This window comes from Pieris napi, chromosome 5, assembly GCF_905475465.1.
Source record: "Pieris napi chromosome 5, ilPieNapi1.2, whole genome shotgun sequence".
In the NCBI taxonomy this organism is placed as follows: Eukaryota; Metazoa; Arthropoda; class Insecta; order Lepidoptera; family Pieridae; genus Pieris; species Pieris napi.
In genome coordinates, this window is record NC_062238.1 from 7,582,335 (window position 1) to 7,605,895 (window position 23,561).

The 23,561-nt window shown below is 30.8% G+C and overlaps 2 protein-coding genes across 3 annotated transcripts; both read right to left on the bottom strand.

Annotated features, from left to right (window-relative positions):
- Positions 1–3,014: 3,014 nt before the first annotated feature.
- Positions 3,015–4,418, bottom strand: LOC125049724 (lipase 3-like). The gene has a single exon (XM_047649162.1). The coding sequence runs from the start codon at positions 4,052–4,054 to the stop codon at positions 3,092–3,094; it is 963 nt and encodes a 320-aa protein (XP_047505118.1). The 5' UTR covers positions 4,055–4,418; the 3' UTR covers positions 3,015–3,091.
- A 1,764-nt stretch (positions 4,419–6,182) lies between these two features.
- Positions 6,183–23,000, bottom strand: LOC125049732. 2 transcript variants are annotated; one of them, XM_047649172.1, is made up of 4 exons: positions 22,814–23,000; positions 9,692–9,798; positions 8,151–8,249; positions 6,183–6,954 (listed from the first exon to the last, which is right to left on the bottom strand). In XM_047649172.1, exons 2-4 carry the CDS (start codon positions 9,705–9,707, stop codon positions 6,809–6,811), a joined length of 261 nt encoding a protein of 86 aa, XP_047505128.1. In that variant the 5' UTR covers positions 9,708–9,798; positions 22,814–23,000; the 3' UTR covers positions 6,183–6,808. The 2 variants fall into 2 exon arrangements, with proteins under 2 accessions (XP_047505128.1, XP_047505127.1); XM_047649171.1 differs by having other exon boundaries at positions 6,184–6,954; positions 22,828–23,000.
- Between the last annotated feature and the right edge of the window lie 561 nt (positions 23,001–23,561).

Here is a 23,561-nt window from a genome sequence, read left to right on the forward strand (position 1 = left end):
AACCCGTTTTCCGTTGTCACGACATAACAAGAAAACGGCTTGACCGATTTGTCTGATTTTTTTTTAATAATATACCTTGAAGTACGAGGATGGTTCTTACGGAGAAAAATTTAAAAAAATTGAGTGAAAAATTCTATAAACAACACTTTTCTATATTCCCATACAAAATATTCGTAATAATTCTTAAAAGTGAATTTGAACTTTAATACCATAGCATAAAGTTCAAGTGTTAGTGGAGGGGTTCCGGGAAGGTAAATTTTTATTTTTTGACATAATTACATTTGTTGTCTTATCAATTTTCTTTTTTTATCTTACTAGCTAGACCGGTGTCCCGAATAGCATAGTCTAGTCGACAAGTTGAAAATGGAACAAAATAGAGATACTGCTCTTAAAATTATGTGCGATAGCTCATTCGAACCGGAATGAGGCCTAGAAAAATGTGCTAAAAGCGTGTATTAGCACATAAAAAATTGCAAAAGTTATAGACAATTAAAGATGAAAAAAAAATGGCATTTAGTTTTTTGCCAATATTTAATAAACTATTAATATTTAAGAAATTTCAAATAAAGATTCTGAAAGAAGAGGAAATTTCCAATAAAATACTCCTAACTCTCGGAACTCTATCTCCATTATTTATAACTTTAATTTAACGCTGAAAATAGGTCTGCGGGTGACATTTTTAGGATTCGCGCGTGGCGTCAAAAGCGACTACGGCACATTAATTAATTTATTTAAGGTATTGAATATTTTTTTTTAAATTTGAAAAAATTATGGTGTGTTCTGAACACTATAATTAATTTATTCCCGTTGAAAATTTTACTTAAAGTTAATTTTTCAACAAGTTAAATAATTGTTAACAAGCGAAATTTTCTCGAACGACCGTCTTAATTGTAAGTGAAAAAAAATGTTTAAATAATGGTCGTAAAAATATTTCGCTTCGTAGAGCCTTTCTTACATACATACTTAACAAGATCGTGCCATAAAAGTTAAAAAAATATTTATACTTTGTTTATAACATTTTTTTTACTTAAACAAAAACTTAAAAATCCATGTAATGTTGTTAAAAAAATTTTTTTTTTCTAAATCATCATATAATCGTTTTTTTATTAATACAAGATATTCATTGATTTGCAAAAAAAAAATTCCCGCCATTTGTTGATAAAATTTTTTTTAACAAATTGAATAAATAAATATTTTTTTAAAAAATTTTAACACAACTTTATTACATTAAAAATTTTATGATTTTTTAAAAAAAATTTTTTCCTAAATAACAATTTTTAATTGTTTAAATAATTAGTTAAAAAATTTTTTTTTTCTAAAAGTCATAATTGACAGTCCTCTATAAAGTAACAGAAAAATTTTTTTTTTTAATCAACAATTCTATTGTTTATTAACTTACCAAGTTGTTATAAACAAATATTCAACTTTTTTAAATTCTTTTTCTAAAATTTCTAAAATTAACAAAAACAACCATATATAACAAAGTATAGAAAAAATTTTTTTGTAAATTTTTTTATTATCATGAATATTACTTTTATTTAAAATTAAAAAAAAAAATTTCTATACTTTGTTTTAACTAATTATTTAAACAATAGAAAATTAAAAAAAACGATTATTTAACGATTAAACAATTAAAAATTGTTATTTAGGAAAAAAAATTTTTTAAAAAATCATAAAATTTTTAATGTAATAAAGTTGTGTTAAATTTTTTAAAAAAAATATTTATTTATTCAATTTGTTAAAAAAAAATTTATCAACAAATGGCGGGAATTTTTTTTTTGCAAATCAATAAATATCTTGTATTAATAAAAAAACGATTATATGATGATTTAGAAAAAAAAAATTTTTTTTAACAACATTACATGGATTTTTAAGTTTTTGTTTAAGTAAAAAAAATGTTATAAACAAAGTATAAATATTTTTTTAACTTTTATGGCACGATCTTATTAAGTATGTATGTAAGAAAGGCTCTACGAAGCGAAATATTTTTACGACCATTATTTAAACATTTTTTTTCACTTACAATTAAGACGGTCGTTCGAGAAAATTTCGTTTGTTAACAATTATTTAACTTGTTGAAAAATTAACTTTAAGTAAAATTGTCAACGGGAATAAATTAATTATAGTGTTCAAAACACACCATAATTTTTTCAAATTTTAAAAAAAATATTCAATACCTTAAATAAATTAATTAATGTGCCGTAGTCGCTTTTGACGCCACGCGCGAATCCTAAAAATGTCACCCGCAGACCTATTTTCAGCGTTAAATTAAAGTTATAAATAATGGAGATAGAGTTCCGAGAGTTAGGAGTATTTTATTGGAAATTTCCTCTTCTTTCAGAATCTTTATTTGAAATTTCTTAAATATTAATAGTTTATTAAATATTGGCAAAAAACTAAATACCATTTTTTTTTCATCTTTAATTGTCTATAACTTTTGCAATTTTTTATGTGCTAATACACGCTTTTAGCACATTTTTCTAGGCGTCATTCCGGTTCAAATGAGCTATCGCACATAATTTTAAGAGCAGTATCTCTATTTTGTTCCATTTTCAACTTGTCGACTAGACTAGCAGAATAAGTATTTTAAACAAATAAAGAATCGACTGTTAGGCGGTACGATGTTCGCCAGGCCAGCTAGTTATCAATAAAATAAAGTTGATAACCTTACTGTTTTCCAGCTTTAAAAGACGGAAAATAATTACGTTACGTAATAGGTAATAGATGTCTGGTAATACAGTTTTTATCGGATTAATTTGTTAGATTTAACTTTAAATTTATCGAACACGTTTTCCAACCGCACGTGTTGGCTTTCTATGGGCACTTTAATTAAAGTCATATTATGCGAATGAGCAAATATTAAATTATATGAAATTCATTTAATTATCAATGTTAGTACTGAGTTATGCAATATTTCAGTAGCTTTATAAAAAGTTTAAGCTAGACAGAACAGGCCCAGCTAGAATAAAACGTATTTTTTATTTGTATGTTGGTTTAAAGGAAAATAAACAATATAAATTAAACAATTTATTTCGATCTAATGAATATGTCAATATAAACACCTTCCTTATATTCTTGTGTCGTTAATTATTCATTGGCCATACCTATTAATCATTCTAAGCATTCTCGGTAGCACCACGCCTTTTGTATCTTTCCCATAAATAAAATCAAAGTGACTGAAAGCTTCTTCTGGTATAACATAGAAGTCTGCTAAGTTGGGCAGTTTAGAAACAAAAATTAAAATGTCAGTAAGAGACGCCAACCAGTCTCCTCTACTATATAAAATAGCTATCGGGGTGGTGATTTTTTCTACAGGGTACGATGGAGGCGCGAGAGATCCATATTTCTCAATGTTTCGAAGTCCATAGTCGTACTGCCTGAATTCCCCTGAATCTACCAATTGCCCGTAATGAACAAACTGTTTCACTGAAGCTCCCGCTGGGAATTTGTTATACATAACAGGTAGGTTTTCATGATTTGTTTGATTGTAATTAAATCCACCGAGAATAGCAGTAAAGTGTTGGCAGAATATAAAGGCTGTCACATTGTTGCCACAGAAAGCTCGCTGTAAAAGCCGCAATGTAGGTGTATCTCCAAGCAATTCATTTATGCCCAAAGCAGATGAAATAGACTCAAGTTGTTTGTTAAACTGACCCACTAAACGGATTGGAGGACTTACAACATTAGACATCCATGCGACTGAAGATAAAGCCAACATGAGATTCACTTTCTGATTGTATTCAGGCCGCAAAGAAGTGAGGACATAAAATACAGAAGTTCCTTGTGAATGTCCGACGTATGTTAGTGATGATTTACTAGTTTTCTCAAGAACAAAATCGATCATAGCTGGTAAATCGTAGTATCCTATTTTATGAAAACTGTAATCCCAAAAGTCTTTGTCCGATGGGCTTAGTTTGGTGTTCATTCTTGAATGCTTATTTCCTCGGTTATTCCCCATCCATACATCGTAGCCCTGTGCTGCTAAAAGATAACCAATACCACTGTCTACACCGGGTGAAATCCAATCATCGGCGGAACAAAGTGCTCCATGCATTAAAAATACGACTGGACCGTTACCCGGAATTCTAACTAATTTTAACAAATACCCATCAGACGTGGTGACTGTATATTTTTTTCGACGGGGTACTTATTTTTCTTTATCAGTTGTGTTATATTCAAAGAGAGGTCTTCATTTTGCTGTAAAATACTCTGTGGCCATATTTGTGCAGATTGCTTCAACTGAGATTTAAAACTGGACTCATGATCTTCAGTTATCAATTTGTTGAAAATAGGATTATCAATAAGGTTTGAGTAAATATCATTTTCACATTTAACTTCATGTTCAAATACACATAACAAAAAAGATATAATGAGAAAACACTTTTGTTTTGAATTTGCCATTTTCATTAACACGTATATGACAAGTTGTCTTAATCTAAAAAAAACTTGATATTTATAATATATGATAAGAATGTGATATGATAAGAACGATATCAACTATTATTAGAAAACTGCGTGCATAGAAACAATAGATTACTTACTTAAAATATATCAATTTTTGTATATTATTTTGCGAACATGTTACGGCCACTTCACCAATTACTTTTACCTTTTCTCATAGCCGATTAAATCATAAAAATTAACCAATATTTTGTATTTCTTATTATAGCATAATAAAGAAGTAGTGAAAAATCATTTGAAATCAGTATTAAGAATGGGTTTAAATTTAAAACTAACCGGTAACCACCTCGATTATTTTGACTACCGGATTAGGGATTTTGACAACATATAAGGTTGATCACTGTTTATTACTAAAAGACTACCTAACCATGCGAACTTCGTACAAAAGTATTTGAGTTTAGCTAAACTAAAAAAAAAACGATCTTTTATATATATGACGTAACGAAAAGTCCTTTTAATTTTTAAGGGTTAATTAATTTATAGCCAAATATTTCCAGAGATTACAACCTGTACATCTTAATAATATTTGTATACATTAAAATGTTATATCTCTTATATAACAAGCAGATTACGTTATTTACGAGATACATTAGTTCCAGTGATTTTAAAAAAAATCTAACTAAAAAATTCAATGGATGTATCCTGATACAATTTGACATTTTGCCCTACTCTGTAACTCTTACAAGCGATTCCAATGTCAACATGATGGCGCAATTAGCAATATAAATAATGTTATGACATAACGTAGATTTATTATTTATATTCTTCTAAATATATCACAATATTGTAAGTTTTACGAAATAAGGAAGACGAAATCACAATTGGTACCTAGTACCTAAGTACCTCTGGACTCTCTTTTAGCAGCTTCCACGTAACCCGTGAAGTAAAGTAGCTCCAATCTCATTTCTTAAGTTCTATTTATAAGGATAAACAAGTGATAAATATATTAAAACTACATTTTGTGTTTTATTTATGTATGTACAAAATATTTACATAAAATAATATTTTATTTACACCTGCACAAGACATAAACAGAAAGAAACCTATATTTTAATACTTATGAAAATTTAGAAATGACACAGTTCTACGAATGTCAACTTCAAAAGGATAATCCTAAGGAAGTTATGACACTTTACTTCAATTGAATTACATATAGTAAAGAATATTGTTATTATTATCAAAAAGTAATAATAGCTTGATGTTGCTTGATGCAATTAACCGACAATACAAATAGATATTGAAGTGAATCGTAAAAGTATAAAATCCAAGTTTATATCAACTGATTTAACAAAATATGATAAGGATATACAAACATTACAAAGCTCATCGCTCGCAAACAAACAGAAAAATATTCGACTATTTCTCTATCATATTCCAAACAGGAAAGTTATAAGTTTGATAATAATGATATGATAATGATATATATATATCATATCATAATTATATTGAGTTTTTTACTCTTTGTTACATATATACAGATTAAGATATCAGAATTAAACCCTTATATACCAGCTGCCCTGCGATTCTGTAACTCACTTTTCGAACTCACACAGCGGATTTCGCATCGGCGGTCGCTCTGAAATCAGTCGTGAAGCAGTCATTTTATGATTTGGCATTCTGAAAAGGTGGGAACTTGTAGTTTATTGTTTATCAGAATGCCAAATCATAAAATGACTGCTTCACGACTGATTTCAGAGCGACCGCCGATGCGAAAACCGCTGTGTGAGTTCGAAAAGTGAGTTACAGAATCGCAGGGCTGATCGCTGTTTTTTTACATTTACCTTTACATCAGTTTTAAGTTCATAGTCAAAACCCAATATGTTTAATTTATACTTTATGCATTCTCCAAACGTTAAATACAATAAGTTATTTTACTGAAACTAAAAAAAGAACAGAAGCGATATTAAGAAATAGAAATGAACGTTATGTTAAATAACTTTGACCCCGCTTTCCATTTCTTTATCACAGTTAATAATTTGCGGTTTTTATCTTCAATTCAAACAATAAATACTCTAATATTTACTGAGTTTTAGGATTACACAATATACATAAATTCTTTTTTCCCATTGGTCTAATTTTATATACAATCTAACACATAGCTACTTTAAAATAATAATTAAGACTATGTTTTTATTATCTATGCGTTTATATAAATTTCTTCGCGTTCATTTTTGGTATAATTTTTGGGAGGGAGATTCGTTGTGTTTTTAAGGTATGAGAAGCGATGGAAATTATAATAGTATTCAGTGCCATCTGGTGAGTACTGAGGGTAAAGCGTGTACGCTGGGAATTCGTGATCTTCAAAGGAGTTGCCCAGAGCGTGTCGAGCGAACTCCTCCTTATATCGTCATGATTGTTCCTTGTACGCCTGTCGCTTAGTGCACTTTTCTTTAAGAATGTAACAAAGGGCGATTGCAATTAACACAGCGATCGCGATCGCCATACTTATACTAATCCAAATTATCTCTTCATTGATGCCACTTGTCGACTTTCCTGTAAGAGTAAAAAAAATCATTATGATAGTATGTGTAGTGAAGTGGCCAAGACTCCATATCAGAGATGCAGTTAAAAATAATTTTGTTTTCTAGTTGATATTTGGCAACAGATCAATATTCTTGAAATTTATTGTAGCTATACTATATTTGGTTGTAAGTCATGCGTTAACACATTTTTTTTTAAATTAGGGAAGGAATTAAGAACCCTAGACTTAAAGTAAAAAAAACTGTGTTGATTTTATTTTGCTAATAAGTATGCGTTAAGCTATTTATTCTATCTATTCTATATGCTTAACGCATACTAACTACATTATATTAGTGATTTAACTATTTACTACAATTTTTTTACATTAATTAATTTTAAAATAAACCAGGAAATCATGTGACAGGGGAACACCAATTGGTCACAATTCCAAGCGTTATATATAGGATAAGATAAATAATTATTCTAATGAATAAATTAATAATGATTGAAAAAGATAAGATAAATCATTAGAATAATTATTTATCTTATCCCAAACTGTTAGGTACAAAGTGCGACTGTAGGAATCTGTTATTATGCTCATGCCGTGTCGAGGTACAGTATATTTTTAAAAGTTGACATATTTTTACAAGTAGGTAAATATAAAATAAAAGAGGAACAATAAGAAAATTATGAATTCTTTTTTATAGTTTGATCAATGTAATTTTTAAGATCATATTTGATATTTTGTTAGTCATTATTTTATACCTAAGCAGCTGTAGGTTCGTATTGTTTCTTCCTTATGTTTTCTCTGTGCTCGATGACGTAAGTTTATTACGTTTTAGTACGTAAAATAAAATTCGCATCAAAATTATTTCGTGTATAATTTTATACAGCGCAAATAATTTGCGATAGTTTTTGTGTATATATCTTAGGCTATTTTTAGTATTCTCATGGAACTATTTCTTTTAGTAATATGATGTAGCTACATGGCGAATAAACACGGTGCACCCCAATAATCTTGGTACTGATAGGCAAATCAAGATTGGGGGAGATTTTTTATATAATTAATAACTGGATGCTTTTATCTAGATACGGAAAAAGTATAGAATAAAATAAATTTGCGATTGGACTATGATAAAGATGGACGTGCTTTGACTATCCGATCAATTTAGATAAATAAATTGCTGTAAATATTAATGAGGTGTTTATAGGGGCATCATGAAGCTTACCTCCCACTTTGTTAGAATATCCGCCCATTTTGCCGGCAACCCTGCCTGAGGCACTGCCAGCCAACACGAGCACAGCGCCCGTGTGGAGGTATATTCGACCTGTGATATTAGAATATCATTAGATTAAAATATTACATACACGAATGATTGATGCTTCACCTAATGTTAAGTGATACCGCGGCCGCCCATAGACACTCTCAATGCCAGAAGGCTTGTGAGTGCGTTGCTGGAATTTGCATTGGTTCGGAAATACTTCAGTGGGTAGCTGGTTCGTGGCAAAAATTCGTGATGGTGCCTGGCGTCGAAAAAAGCTCAGTTGTGTTACGACGGACGCCGAGGGGGTACACGTTTATTTATGTTCAAGGTGAAACAAATGTAATACGAAGAATTCAATGAAAGGTATAAAACCTCTACGTTAATTTATTAATCCTACTCTTATCTTTAATTCTATAGGAAATATAAACTGAGAATAGCTACCGCTTTACTTTATGCAAACGGATTACGTCAAAATGAAAAATCTCAGTTTTCGCGTCCAGAATATTTCATACAATTTCATCGTATTATCATAGACCGTGTTGATATTTTTTCCTCTGTAATAATATTATACAGTTTCAACTAAAAGTTACAAAAAAATGTAATTTACGTAAAAATAGAAATAGGTAATTTGCTAAAATGCGTCATATGAATAATTACCAAATCTATATATATAAAAATGAAACCCGTTTTCCGTTGTCACGACATTACATGAAAACGACTTGACCGATTTGGCCAATTCTTTTTTTATAATATTCTTTGAAGTACGAGGATGGTTCTTACGGAAGAATAATTAAGAAAGAAAAATTAAAAAAATTGAGTGAAAAAGTCTAAAAACAACACTTTTCTATATTCCCATACATAATATTCGTAATAATACTTAAAAGTCAATTTGAACTTTAATACCATATCATAAAGTTCAAGTGTTAGTGGAGGGGTTCCGGGAAGGTAAATTTTTATTTTTTGACATAATGTATTTGTTGTCTTATCAACTTTCTTTTTTTATCTTAGCTAGACCGGTGTCCCGAAAAGCAAAATAAGTATTTAAAAAAATAAAGAATCGACTGTTAGGCAGTACGATGTTCGCCAGGCCAGCTAGTGTCAAATTCTACTGCAAAATGTGTATGTAAAACACTACATAAAGGTTACTTTTTTTTATCTAGTAGGTATTATTGGAACGGAAAATAGCGTTTAAACGAGACAGCGACGTGATGTGAAATACAAATTTTTTAAATAATTAATGGATTTTTTTCATTATTTCTAAATAGAACCAGAACATTACTTTTACATAAGTCTTTGTTATACATTTTCATAATTTCGTTCAATCGCTATTTTGAAGGATTTTATTAATATTGGATTATTGTAGAAATTTCTAACACGCTGTTTCCCAAACATGTAAACATAAATCATTACGTCTTAATAATATTAATACTGATGGGCGGCGGTATCACTTAACATCAGATGAGCCTCCTGCCCGTTTGCCCACTGTTCTAATAAAATATACTCACTTATTACAACCGCCATGTTGACAAAGTCTTCGCTTCCAGAATGTAATGCGTTACCGATTTCAGCGGTAGTATCAGCAGATTACACTATAGCGACATTTCCAAGACATCTGCAAACATGTACAATATCTATAGGTTAACGTGAAAGGAAATGGAAGAGGCGTTTAATCGAAGAGAACAGAGAATACAATAAATTCTATACAAAATGGCCGAAATGGAAATGGTCCGGTCACATTGGCCGCATTTGTAATGGCAGATGGGTCAAAAAGGCCCAATGCGAAGAAGAAAGAGAGGATGCCCACCAAAAACTTGGAAAGATGAAATAAAAGGGATAGCGGGAAAAAACTGGATAATTGTCGCAACAAATAGGGACAAATGGAAGAATCTGGAGGAGTCCTTCACTCCATCGGAGGTCGAGTACTAGTGTAAAGCTTAAAAGGCATGGACTTACTTAATTCTAGCACTTTTCAATTTCCCGAGGATAATATATGCAAACTGACCTTCAAATAATATGGACGAAAATCTGTACCGTATTTATTTTCATGGTTACGATAATGTATTAAATGTAAAAAGTTGTATGGTAAGACCGTAAATCTTAGACAAGGCGCCAATGACGTTGCAAGGATATCTTATAAGCGTGGAACAGAGAACTGCCTTGCGATTCTGTAACTCACTTTTCGAACTCACACAGCGGCGGTCGCACTCAAATCAGTCCTAAAGCAGTCATTTTACGATTTGGCATTCTGATAAGGAGGGAGCTTGTAGTTTATCAGAATGCCAAATCGTAAAATGACTGATTTGAGTGCGACCGCCGCTGTGAAAACTGAAACTGAAATCTGTGTGAGTTCGAAAAGTGAGTCACAGAATCGCAAGGCTGAACCACTACTCTGTAATTTCCAATGTGTGATCTAATGTGTCATTGTCCTATAGGCTACATAAAAAGGGAATGGAGAATCAGAAGAATCAGAAGTCAGAATTCATTTATCAATAAGTTTTTTTTGTTGTGGACATCATATCAAAAACCCCCACTTTCTTATTGACTTTATAAAAAAATATATATTATTTAACTTAACAGTAACATCACTGATCTTACGGCAAATGAAAGGAAAATAACTATAATCACAAAATTTTAATTACTTCAAAAAGCCTCAGAAAAAAAGAAATAATTTCCGTCCTATAATTGTTTTTTATTTTCCTAGTTTCTTAATTTATTTTAAAGAAAATTCCAAGGACAAGGACGAGTTAAACATGTAAAGTATGATAAAACAATAGATTACTATTAACATATTAATTTACCTTATTACTAATTATTTTTTAAATTTTCAAGGTGAAGTTTACATGTTATTGTTATGTTAGGATTAGTTTCAAAAGTGTACATGTAATTAATTTTTTTCAAACAAAATAAAAAAGTCGTTCAACAAATGCGAAATTCGGATTCTGAAAATAGACTTCGTTTAACTTTCCATAGAAAAATCTTACATCAATATTGAGACTGAAAATTTTACCCTTTACTTCACGCCCCCGGGTTAGATATTTATAACGGTCTTTGTGGTTTGTGAGTCGTGTTGAATGCATACAAATGCACATTGAATGCAGCTTTGAACGTCTAAAGTGGACTGAGTTGCTATCTTCAGCGTAATCAGTGTGCTGTGTTGCACAATCATTTTAAATAAAATAATTTACTCTAATGTAGTCAAGGCTTGTTAATTTGATATGCTCTAACTTTTTAATTAGACTGTGAGTCCCGGGCCCATTTTTGGATCATTCATCGATATTTTTGAGGCCGATCGGAGAAACTACTAAGCATTACCATCTCTTATTTAGGAGAATCCTTGTTTCCTGTCGCTCTATTCTACGACGATTGACACTGTCCTTTCAACCTCTAAAGAAATGAGGAATACACAATCTCTTTGTCTTCATCGACGAGAAACTTCTGGTCTCTGTGTGAGGGAATAAAACGTGAATGTGTGGATCATCCTTTTATCGGTCCCCGCAGTCGAAGCGCGATATAAGCTCATAATATTGTTTTCTACATACCTATTGTTCTGCGTATACCATCAGATAAAAATGTAAAAAATTACGAAGTATTTGAATACTACAAAGTTAATTTTGCGTTAACCAAAGTCACTAAAGATTGATATCAAGTAACGGTTAATTGTTGAATTTACTTTAAAGACTTGTAAATAAACGTTCCGTGTTTCCATTTTAGGTAAAAATAAATATCTATTTATTGGTCTCAAGAGAGAGTTGAAGGCGATACGGTACATTAGGCCGGAATAAAATGCTTGCAAAAAGGCGAAACCCCGCTAAATTACTGATTCTGATAAAATCTAGGAAAACCTTTTTGCGAAACACGTTATAGTTAAGTACAAACATTGGAAAAAAGAGATAAGGTTATGATCAATTAGTAGTGTAATGAATAATGGAATGAATTTGTTACCTATGCGTTCAAATACGCCTTTGATCAATTTTGGTACCTATATAAAAATAAGATTGTTGGTGGCAAATCCAATAACAATATAATATGAAATAATGTCAAATAACTTAATATACTTAGGTAATATATAATAACCAGGTACTTTGATATTATTTAGGTAATATATAATAACCAGTAGGTATGAGATAACAACTTTTTGTAAGTATGTAATAAAAAAAATTATCATCGAAATTAATAAGGTTGATAATATATTTAAACATTATCAATAACTCAGAAATACAAATGTAGTTTATTAATTAATTATAAATAGTGATTAAAACTTGAAATGACTGAATGATAATGATAGGTTATATAAAAGTAATATATGTACCTATAACTCCGGGGAAATAAATACAGATAATGCATTGATATACAAAAAACCCAAGATGCACACTCAACGTCAAAAAAACGTCCTCAAAAAATGAGCGCAACATTCTAAATTGTGCGCTCATTTCAAATAGTCTCGCGTCTACAAGTGGAGTCGATGTTATTTATTTGTGTTTTTTTTTTATAAATAAATTTATGTACTCTTGAACTTTTTTGTGTGTAGTTTTTGACAAATATATTTACGCTATATAGAGTGTGGGTCAGGAGGTAGCCAATTTAACATTTTTTTTTAATTTAAAGAAAAAACTTTTTAACCGGATTAAAGTTATGTATTATTATAAATTTACAACTATTTAACATCCAACACCTTTTGTCTTCAGTCACCGTGACCACTCACGCTGTAAAGCACCCGAAAAGTCGGATAAATTTAAAATTATGTTAAATAGTTGTAAATAAAAAAGTCATGTTCGACTCCACTCAATACCTTGTCCTACCGACCACGGTCGGTCGTAAAATTTTATTGCTTTAAGTACGTATACACTGCGTTGTAATAACAACTTTAAGCAATTCGCGTAAGGTTGATTTTGCAATAATATATGCTTGTAACATATACTGTTATGGACAGAAATAGTGTTTCGGGACACTTTCGAGCGTTACTTTTATATGAGACTGTGCATCTTGGGTTTTTTGTATATCAATGAGATAATGCAACTTTCTCTACAGATGTGATACTTTTTGACATCCAACACCTTTTGTCTTCAGTCACAGTGACCACGCACGCTCTAAAAAACGCGAAACGTCGGTTAACTTTAAAATTATGTTAAGTAATTGTAAATTTATAATAATACATAACTTTAAACCGGTTAAAAAGTTTTTTCTTTAAATCAACTTTTGTATTTAATTTGAATTTACTGAGAGCTGGCTTTGTCCAGTCGTGAGTGTGCAAATAGAAATTCATACTATTGTATGTTGTATGTCAAATCCAATACGTTTTTGATATAAGGAAGATAGACCCAATAGCTCTCGCTTTGTTCTCACTCAAAGAATTGAAATTAAATATAATATATAATTAAAAATAAATGAAACTAGCGTAGAAATGTTTTTGTCGTTGGCATGTCCCGGGCTACGGAACTTCTTATATAAACAGTATTTGTAAAAACTGTTTGCGACAGACAAGATACAAACGCCACATTATTTTTTATAGTGGTCATGTAACGTAACGCCATTCCTATACGAATTCGCTTGGCACGTATAGTAGGGGGTGGCCAAGTATTTTGATCTCGGACCTTTGTTATCATCGTTGAATGCCATGTTATAATGAAATTAACAGTGTTATTAAGAACCAAGTTGAAAAGTCAGCAATAAAAGTAACAGAAAGTTTACAACGAAATAAATGACATAAAAACTTCCGCTCATTTATTTCGCTCATTCTCCTTTCCAAGTTAACAGAAATGTATTCGCGACGGATTGAAATAAAACAATGAGAACTTCTGCGTTTAATTTGTTTTCTGTATATGTCTAGAGCATAAAATAGAACGTATTTATTACATTAATTGATTTATTTTATGTAAATCTAGGACCTCATAAAATATCGAACTTTATTATTATCACTGCGGTTTCTTTTTTAATCAAAAAACTTGGCGATTAAAAAGAATGGCGGAGAGTTCATTGCCAGTTCTTCTCGTCCGTTCTACGCATTTGATTTGAGAACTGGCAGTAAATGTAAAATTAGAAGCATTGTAATATGTATTTCTTTACTGACGTACATTGTGTTACCTAAATGAATAAATAATTTCGACATTGACTTTAACTAGCATTACGATATAATTCACCAACACAAAGTAATGACCAATATAGCGAGTATTATTTTTGTTTTGGTTACAAATTTATTTTAGAAAATATATTAAAAACTATATTAGTTTAAGATTTAATAATGACACATTTATCAAAACCTCATACTTTGCTTTGATGTGCCATCACTCTCCATTTATTAAAATATTAAAGTAAAATATTTTAAATAGACACTTCATATGAAAAAGCAATATAATATAACACATTTTAAAACGGCTACCCATACTAAAAATACATTACTAACGAACACAGCATGCATAAAATAAAGTTATAAAAATATTAAAAAAGTGTAACGATTATAGATATTTTTTTATGAGACCGTGGCGAAGTTTCAGTGGGATAAAGGATAGAATATAATATGCGATGTTTCATACGATAATTAAAATTATATGGAAGATAAGAGTAGACACGATTAGGTTACAATAGAATTAAGTTAATTGAACATGTACGTTTGATCGTGGAATAACTTAGAAACATTAGGTTTGTGGTGAGATGTAAGGCGCAATTTAATCACATAAGATATTATAACATTGATTTTTAATTTGTATAAAAGTCCTCAATTTTTGTTACCATTTCAATGGGCACTGTGTTACATAAATCAAGCTACTTATTGATAGTATTTTAAAGCATTTAATGTTAGTATTAATGTGCTATTTACCATAATGTGTACGCTTCCCACATATTTACGGTTAAACACAGGACAAAACGAAAACGCACGTTCGCTTGTTCGACTGAAGATATTGTTGACCAATCACAATCGAACGGAACATCCAACTGCGTCGTGTTTAGTTTTTTATTACCGCCACGGTTAACTTTCCCCAACTGTGCATTTTAGCATCTTTAAAACACGAGATTCATGGGCAGAGTATAAATTTCAATTGTAATTAGAAATTTAGATTTCATACGAATTTCAATCTTATGAAGAAATATCAAAAAGGTTAGTCGACATCACAGGAGACCGAAGATCTGGCAGCTACCTCGGACAAAGAATTAGTCTAGCAATTCAAAGGAGGAACGCTGCGAGTATCTTCGGAACCTTGCCTAAAGGGACTCCTTTTAATAATATATTTTAGATTATGTTAAGGTTAGTTATTTATTTCAATGTATAATGTATATATTTTTTTTTAATTACTGTAAATAAATTTTACAACATTAGAAAATCTTATGAAGAATTTAAACGATATTCAAGTTTGAGGAGAGACATTTTTTCTAAAGGTGTTGTTATTCTAATTGTTTAATAGGCTGGTAATGTGTACCAACTAACTCATAGAGATAACTATTAAATTATTAAATCAATTTGCTTTAACGGAACGGAACGCAAAATAATTGAATATTTAACTTAATTTAGACGTTCAAATGCTTGTTATCCGTAAAAGAGAATTTCATAAATGGTTAATATTAGCGTTAACCATAGTCAAATTAATTAGCCCATAATATTTGCGAAGTTTGATTAATATTTGTTATATTTCATACTTTAAATAATTTAGCTATATAAGATAATATGTATATGAAGCAGGAAAAAGCCTTTTATATAATAATATATTTCGATGTATATATCTTGTATCATCTGTACGCCCTAATTTTTAATTTTGTGTATAAAATTAGAATTTGACGACCAATTATAACATGAAAGCTTTGGTTAAATTCATTTATAACCAAAATTCTATGAATGTTTTTATATCTATTAAATTAAATAACGTCATTCACGTACAAAAATATCAAGTGAAGCGTTTGCTGTAAATACTGAAAGAAATTAAAAAAAGAGGAACATCATTCTTTCATTTTATTTGACTTTAAGAGAATTTTTCGTAATATTTTTACGGAAGCTACGCTCAACGACTTTATTCACGACTTCTACAACCTCAACTATTTATAATATCTAATGAAAACTTCTAGAAAAGACTAACTAAAACTGCTTGTTTTAGAAAAATAATAATGTAAAATTAATGGTAACTATTTATAGTAAACAAAAAGCTTCATTCATACGCGCAAATATGATTAAAAAAAGACAAAAATACGCCTAAATTATATCCAATTAGGCAACGTTTTTATTTATGTACATCTTTCTCCAAACTTTACATTACGTACACAAATCAAACCATTATAGCCCTCCCAACTCACTATTCAGAAGCGTGCTGACCGGAAAATTGGTTTCACCGGTATGATTAACCGTAGATATTAGTTATATTGCCTTCCTAGAAACTTAAGCTTGCGAGTGGCATCCGTAGTTTGCCCGAAATAATGCTACATTGCATAACTGTTAATATATTTATTTAGGGTTACTGGAAATATCTTTATGCATAGAATATCATAGTATATAAGTCATGCCCTTGATACGTGTAAGAATAAGCTATTTGACAACATTTTAAAAGCGACCAGATTATTTATTGCAGACTATAGAAACTACACTTTTGCTAGAGCGCGGGATAAAAGATGGACACTAGAAATAACGAAATGGACTGGACCTACTGGAAAGAGATGTATAGGACGACAAAGGAAAATATGGACAGATGACATTGTAGAACTAGCGGGGGAAAACTGGATGAATGTTGCTCAAGACAAAGAGAAATGGAAAAATATGGAGGAGGCTTTTACCCTAAAAGGGGCCATACCAAAACTAGACATAAAAAATTAAAAATAAATCTAACTTAAATTTTGTTTAAAACTTACTAACTTAACTAATACTAATATTAAGGAATATAAACTAACCAATTGTGGTATGGATTAAATAAAGCTTTAATAATAATAATAATAGAAACTACACAAATTGCTATTTTTCTGTACTGTGGCTTTAATTCAAATTAAACATTCATAATTTCAAGAACAAGCCAAAACGCTTTTTAGGCAAAATGGCGTCACACTATGTAGTATCGTGCTTTAAAATGTGAAATATCATTCTTAAATCACACATTTTTTGATTAAAAACAGTATGTGACAAAATAAAACTATTAGATAGTATTAGGATTAGATAGACGAAAAAATTATTATCTAGCATGCTACCGTCGATTTGACTAATCTGTGACCATTGTGTCACGTGAAAATGTCATGTGATGTAATCAATATTTTTAATTATGAATTTTTTGCAAATTAATAATTACAAATTATTTTACGCAATATCGCTTTTCAAAGTCATCTTATATGCAAATGACCAATACAAAACGATTAAATTAACATTTTAATTACGTTACATACAAACTGTACATACACACACACACACACAACTGTACATAGTGGTAAAGTTTGCGATTCTCAGCATACAAAATAGAATGTTAGTGGTTTAGTTTTAATCTGCGTTATTTCAGGAGTTGAGAACATCGCGCACATTACACACATTTTATGCGCAAATACGAATTAATCGCTATTTCGGGAATAGCTAACATTGTCAGAAAATTTTGTCCCAAAAACAAGATTCGAAAACATTTATCATCCACCAATTCTTATTTAGCTTTGACCTTATACCCTTTTCGAAAAATTACTTTCTAAAACTAAAATCTGCATGCGATTTTAACTTCAAATTTTAAACGCTTTTCATACTTTAATTGCTTACCTGACTGATAAAATAATTTCTGTAAAACGTTATTTCAAAAATGGCGTAATTTGTATTAAACAATCGGATTTTATTACAATAATGAAAGCAGACTAAAGCTTACCCAACTTTTCATGTAGGTACCATTCGAACGCGCGCCTGCTCATAAATATTGTGGAGGAAGTGAGCTGGAGTAGCAACAGGAAATGTTTCCCGAGTTGGAATGAAAGTAGGTCCGTAGTTAATATCGAAGTTGTCTACATATCAAGTAAAGAATTGAGCATTGAAAATATCAGTAGGCTTTTGTATATAGTTTTTAATAAATGTTTTAAAAATAATGATTAATGTCCCTTCATATTTATCTTAATATAGATATATATGACGTGTCACGTTGTTTGTCCGCTATGGACTCCTAAACTACCGAACCGATATCAATCATATTTGCACACCGTGTGTAGTTTGATCCAACTTAAAAGATAGGATAGCTTACATCTCAATTTATAACCGCAATATTATTTTATTGCAAAATATTTGTTTATTATTTGATAGTCACAATTCTAACAGATGGCGCTGTGTTGAAAGTACCAACGTATGAAATAAGTTTCAATTTAATGGCATTACCACCAAAAAAGCATGGTGGTCCCCATGACTGGTGTTCTCCTACCGTTTCCCTTGAATAGGTTACTACTATGTAATATAACTAAAACCTTAGCCACAGCAACGCTTGGCCGGTCTGCTAGTATTATATGATTTTTACAAAGCTTTAAGCCAAATAGTACTAAACAGTTTTTAGTGACTCCTTTTCATCACAGCGTAAATATAATTTGACGGTAAGATACGAAATAGTTCTTAATTTAAAACGATACAAATTGTCTGATATTTAATTTCATCTTAATATATAAAACAAAGTCAGGTTTGCTCGAACACTTAAAACTCAAGAACGGAAATGTGAGTCGCGGAATCGTAAGGCGTTCTGAAGAAGAGCTTTGAATAAGTAAAAGGAGTAGAAGTTAGCTTGCGGACGGTCAGTAGGAGACAGCTGAAAGACAATATCAGGAGTTACCGCCCGGCCCGGAGCCCTATATTACTCCGTGAGCACCGTGTAGCTCGACTTCAGTTAGGTCAAAACTGTGCTCCATGAACTTGTTTTCTGATAAAGCTAGAATCTCTTTGTTTACAGAGAACCGACGTTGCGTTTATCTTGATAGTCCCCTTTTTCTTTTTCTTGTAAATAAATATTATGACCTTGCGTAATAGCTCCTGTGGGCTTTCTTCTTTAATAAACAAATGAATGACTATATACGAAACAATAACAATGCAATCTGTATGTTAATGAATATAATTCATATCGATATAAGATATTCCAAAAATAGATTTTATTCCGAAAATATTACAACAAAGGTTTTCTTCATAAGATAAATTTATGGACTTTGTTACGCATCGGAAAAGTTATAACGTCAAATCATCCATTATTTCATAAAATATTCATAGAGCTGTTATCAAATAAAGATAAAATTGTACAGTTTCATCAAAATCAAGTCACGTAGTTGTTCGGTAGTCGAAGATATACAAAAACTAAAATAATAAATGCAGCAATATACATTTATATACAAATTTGTTTGGGTTTATTTCTTCTTCAACATTACATATAAAAAAATTCACACGTCAATTATTAGTCAAACAAAAAGAATAAAATTTCAAGAGTTATGTTGAACCAAATTTGATCAAAAACAATACAAATGACCCGTATACTCCTTTGCATGAAATACATTTTCGATTTCATCCTTCATCGGTAGTAGGAGATTAATTTCGTTTGTGAATGTAAATCAATTTACAATACAGTTTTAGAAGTACAATACAACCGTGCGATTCTGTTAATCCGTGAGTTCACCTCGCACTAACAACGCTCCCTTCCATTTTTGGAATCTTATGGTATTCTGTTAAGCAATTTCACATTACGGCTTAACAAGCGGAGGGAGCTTGTAGTTTATTGTTTATCAGTATGCCAAATCGAAAAGAGAGTTCGAAAAGTGAGTTACAGAATCGCAAGGCAGATACAAATGCATATAAAAGAGCAAGACAGAGATCTATTGTATCAAAAAAATCCCAACTGTAGGAGCTTAGTGGTTGGCACATAAAAAAACAATCCTTTGCTGTACCTATATAGGATTTTTTTGTTATTTCATACATTATATACTGTTATTACCACTAAGCAGCTTATCACTCGACCAGGCTTCCTCTAAATTTCGCCAGGTTGATCTGTCCTCCGCTATCGCATATTATTCTAAACCCGGATAACCTTCTAATATCATTCTCCCAAGGCCTTCACTGCTTTCCCTTGCATTCCAACTTTATACATTTTTCCCTTTCTTCTCTTACTATGTGTTCCGCCCATTGCCATTACAGTCTTTTACAAGTTGTTTTTGCATCCTTATATTAATTTTTATGGTGAGAGCAGTGTTGGCCTAGTGGCTTCAGCGTGCGACTCTCATCCCTAAGATCGTAGGTTCGATCCCCGGCTGTGCACAGATGGAGTTTCTTTCTATGTGCGCATTTAACATTCGCTCGAACGGTGAAGGAAAACATCATGAGGAAACCGACATGTCTTAGACCCAAAAAGTCGACGGTGTGTGTCAAGGAGGCTGATCACCAAAAATGATCATGAAACAGATTCAGAAATCTGAAGCCCAGACCTAAAAGAGGTTGTAGCGCCACAGATTTTTTTTATTTTTACTGTACCTTATCAATTTTTTAACTCTTACAAGAACATAAATGGTATAATCCAGCTAAGTAATCTAAGACTTTTTCCGAGTTTCGCATTGTGATAATGAAAAGCTGCTGATAAATAAGCGCTGAGAACGGCCTGTGTAAGCAAAGGCAGGCTCGGCTGCACAGGTTGATGAGAATCTGAGCTAGACTCAACCTATCTTATGTTGCGTGATAACCGTAATTTATATAGAAATTACGATTTGTATGAGACAGCTAGTAATGAATTACCCATCATAATTATAAGTAATTTATACCCTGTTTCTTATGCTTTGCAGTGTTTGTATAATATACCGGGAATTTAATTCTAACAAAATAATGTATGGTTAAAGCACAGAAATCAGACGCAGACACGTCTGAAACATGCCTCTTCATATACCCTTAGGGCTTTATAAACCACAACATGCAGTTTGTGATCGTAATATGAGTTTGTTTTTTTATTCTAAAGTATAATTCCTTGAAACTTATTTACCGGGTGTATTAACTAATATTATATTTAAAAAAAACTATTATTTCAATATTAAACATATGCTCTCCATTAAAAATATAGATGACCAATAATTTTATAAACGTGTGACTCAAGAAAAAAATAAACATTTAACATATAATCACGTGGTTTTCCATTTATATATTATTCGGTAAAGTTAATCTGCAAACATCATTTACGTATATTGTTTTCGCTTATTACCAGAATATTATAAAATACTCTATGATATTTCAATGTAGTCAGACATCGCAAACACAACAACAATTCATTGAATGACAACAATAGATGATAGAAATAATGGCTCTTCGAAAGCACTAAGGAAAATGAGAGATGGAATCGATAACAAAGGTTTTTGTGACTTTCTTTTAGCCCTAGTACTGTTAGTAGGTACCTAGCTAGTACAAAAGTTTTCAATCACGTTTCAACAGAATTGGCCGATTTAATTGTAAAAGATTAATTCTTATTTTTACTTTTTAATTTTAAAAATTCTTTCATTCTTTTTTATATTTTTTATTATTGTTATTTTGTGTGTTTCTGTGTGTGTGTGTTTTGTTAGTAATAAATGTTATGTCTAAGATGTTGTTTAAAATTTGTTCTGATTTGTCGATAATGAAATTTAAGCTACATAGAATATGAATTTCATGCATATGATTTAGTTTAGATGTTTAAAGCCTATTAATTTTAAGCAATGGAATGCCCTCACTCACGCGTTTGTAGTTTTGACAATGGATTTCTATTATCTCACATACCTCATGATGCCTGGAATTTTCCAAATGTTTTCATAAAATAACTGATAACGTTTCAAGACTAGTTGTAGACTATTGCGGTTCAAGTCTGAGGTCGTGCGATGTTATCTGTGCTGCTATTCAGCTATTAGGGTCTGCTTTGATGAAGCACTTAGAGGACACAGTTATATGAATAAGGTATAATAAATATATTAAATTTCATTCATCTTCTATCTATCTTTATATGTTTATCAAGCCTATCCTTGAAATGCCTTATATAAAGATAATGCGTAATAAAATTAACCGCGAATATGAAATCGTAGAGAGAAAAGTAGTTAATGTTCATAATCTGCTCTGGAGACGATTTGAAACAATTTGTTCTTACAATTATATTAGAATGATACAAAATAATTGCTTAGCACACATTAGCTACATATACTAGTACACTAGAAGCTCTTTGTCAAAGTAGATCGATTGGGAATTGGGAATCAGTTAAAATTTAGGATGAGATAATAGAAATACTTATAACAATACATCAACCCGAAAAATATTTAAAATAAGTCATATTAATTCTGAAATCAATCAAATCAATTTGGCCTCTGGATTCAATATTCATAATCGTTTAAAATTTTACATAAAGCTTTTGCATTCACTCCGAGAAATAAATATTATATACAATGTGAAAAACGAAGCTTTATAGCTTTTTATATGAAAGATAATTGATATTCTATATATTATATGAATAATATTATACATACTTTTAATTCTGGTAAATTATATCTATTAATGTAATAATTTATGCAACAACAGTTAATTTGTGTTAGAGGTGGTTTATTCACTTATAAGTGATTAAATAAGAAATAAATATATTTCTATCATATAGTTTTTTAAAACATAAACACAAACACAATGGCGTAAAATCTTCTAGATGCCAAAAATATAAAAATACTACCACATGAATATTTACCATCCAATATTTACCCATATCGTAATTTAAACAGATATTCCTCATTCCAGTGATCCCGAGAGCAATAATCACGATCATAAGTTCGAACACAAAAGACGCACTTTACATTTCCGAATGGCAAACCGCTTCAAGGCATTATAATCCTTAGAAGTTTCGCGGTGTCACCAGATATGTGCGACCGGGATGATATCCGGGAGAGAACTGATCGCTCCATGCTCGGTATCCCGGGAGGGACGCGCCCAGCTGAAGTACGTTACGTTTAGTTCACGCAGTATTTCCAGATGGAAAAAATTGTTTTAGGTTATTCATACATTCTTATTTATTAGTTCGTAATATAATTATATAGTACGTATACAGTTAATGAAATATGACGGACATACTTTCATCCATTTCAGTATACAATATTATCAAGGCTCGTATACATTCTTACTCGATAAACCTTCTGCGCCTTATACGATTACCTTTGAGTATAAAACTTATCCGTTTTCTTCGATACTAAAGGTTCTCGTTTACTTCTAAGATATACTAGCTTACCCGGCAAATCATATCATACATTTCTACTATAATAAAAAATAGGATTTGATCGTACGGGGGTGAAAATTAAGGTATGTATTTTTACTATATCATGAAAAAATAAAAACAAAAAATTTTGTTTAAAAAATAAAAATTACGGGTTGACCCTTAACATTTAGGGGGAGGAAAATTAGATGTTGTCCGATTCGCAGACCTAACCGATATGCAAACATAA

Bases quoted from the DNA above. Each gene is read 5' to 3' on its own strand.
- LOC125049724 (XM_047649162.1), bottom strand. From the start codon at position 4,054: ATGCATGGAGCACTTTGTTCCGCCGATGATTGGATTTCACCCGGTGTA.
- LOC125049732 (XM_047649172.1), bottom strand. The intron at 6,955-8,150 runs GTAAGCTTCATG...TTACTCTTACAG, and splicing joins ATATTCTAACAAAGTGGGAG to GAAAGTCGACAAGTGGCATC.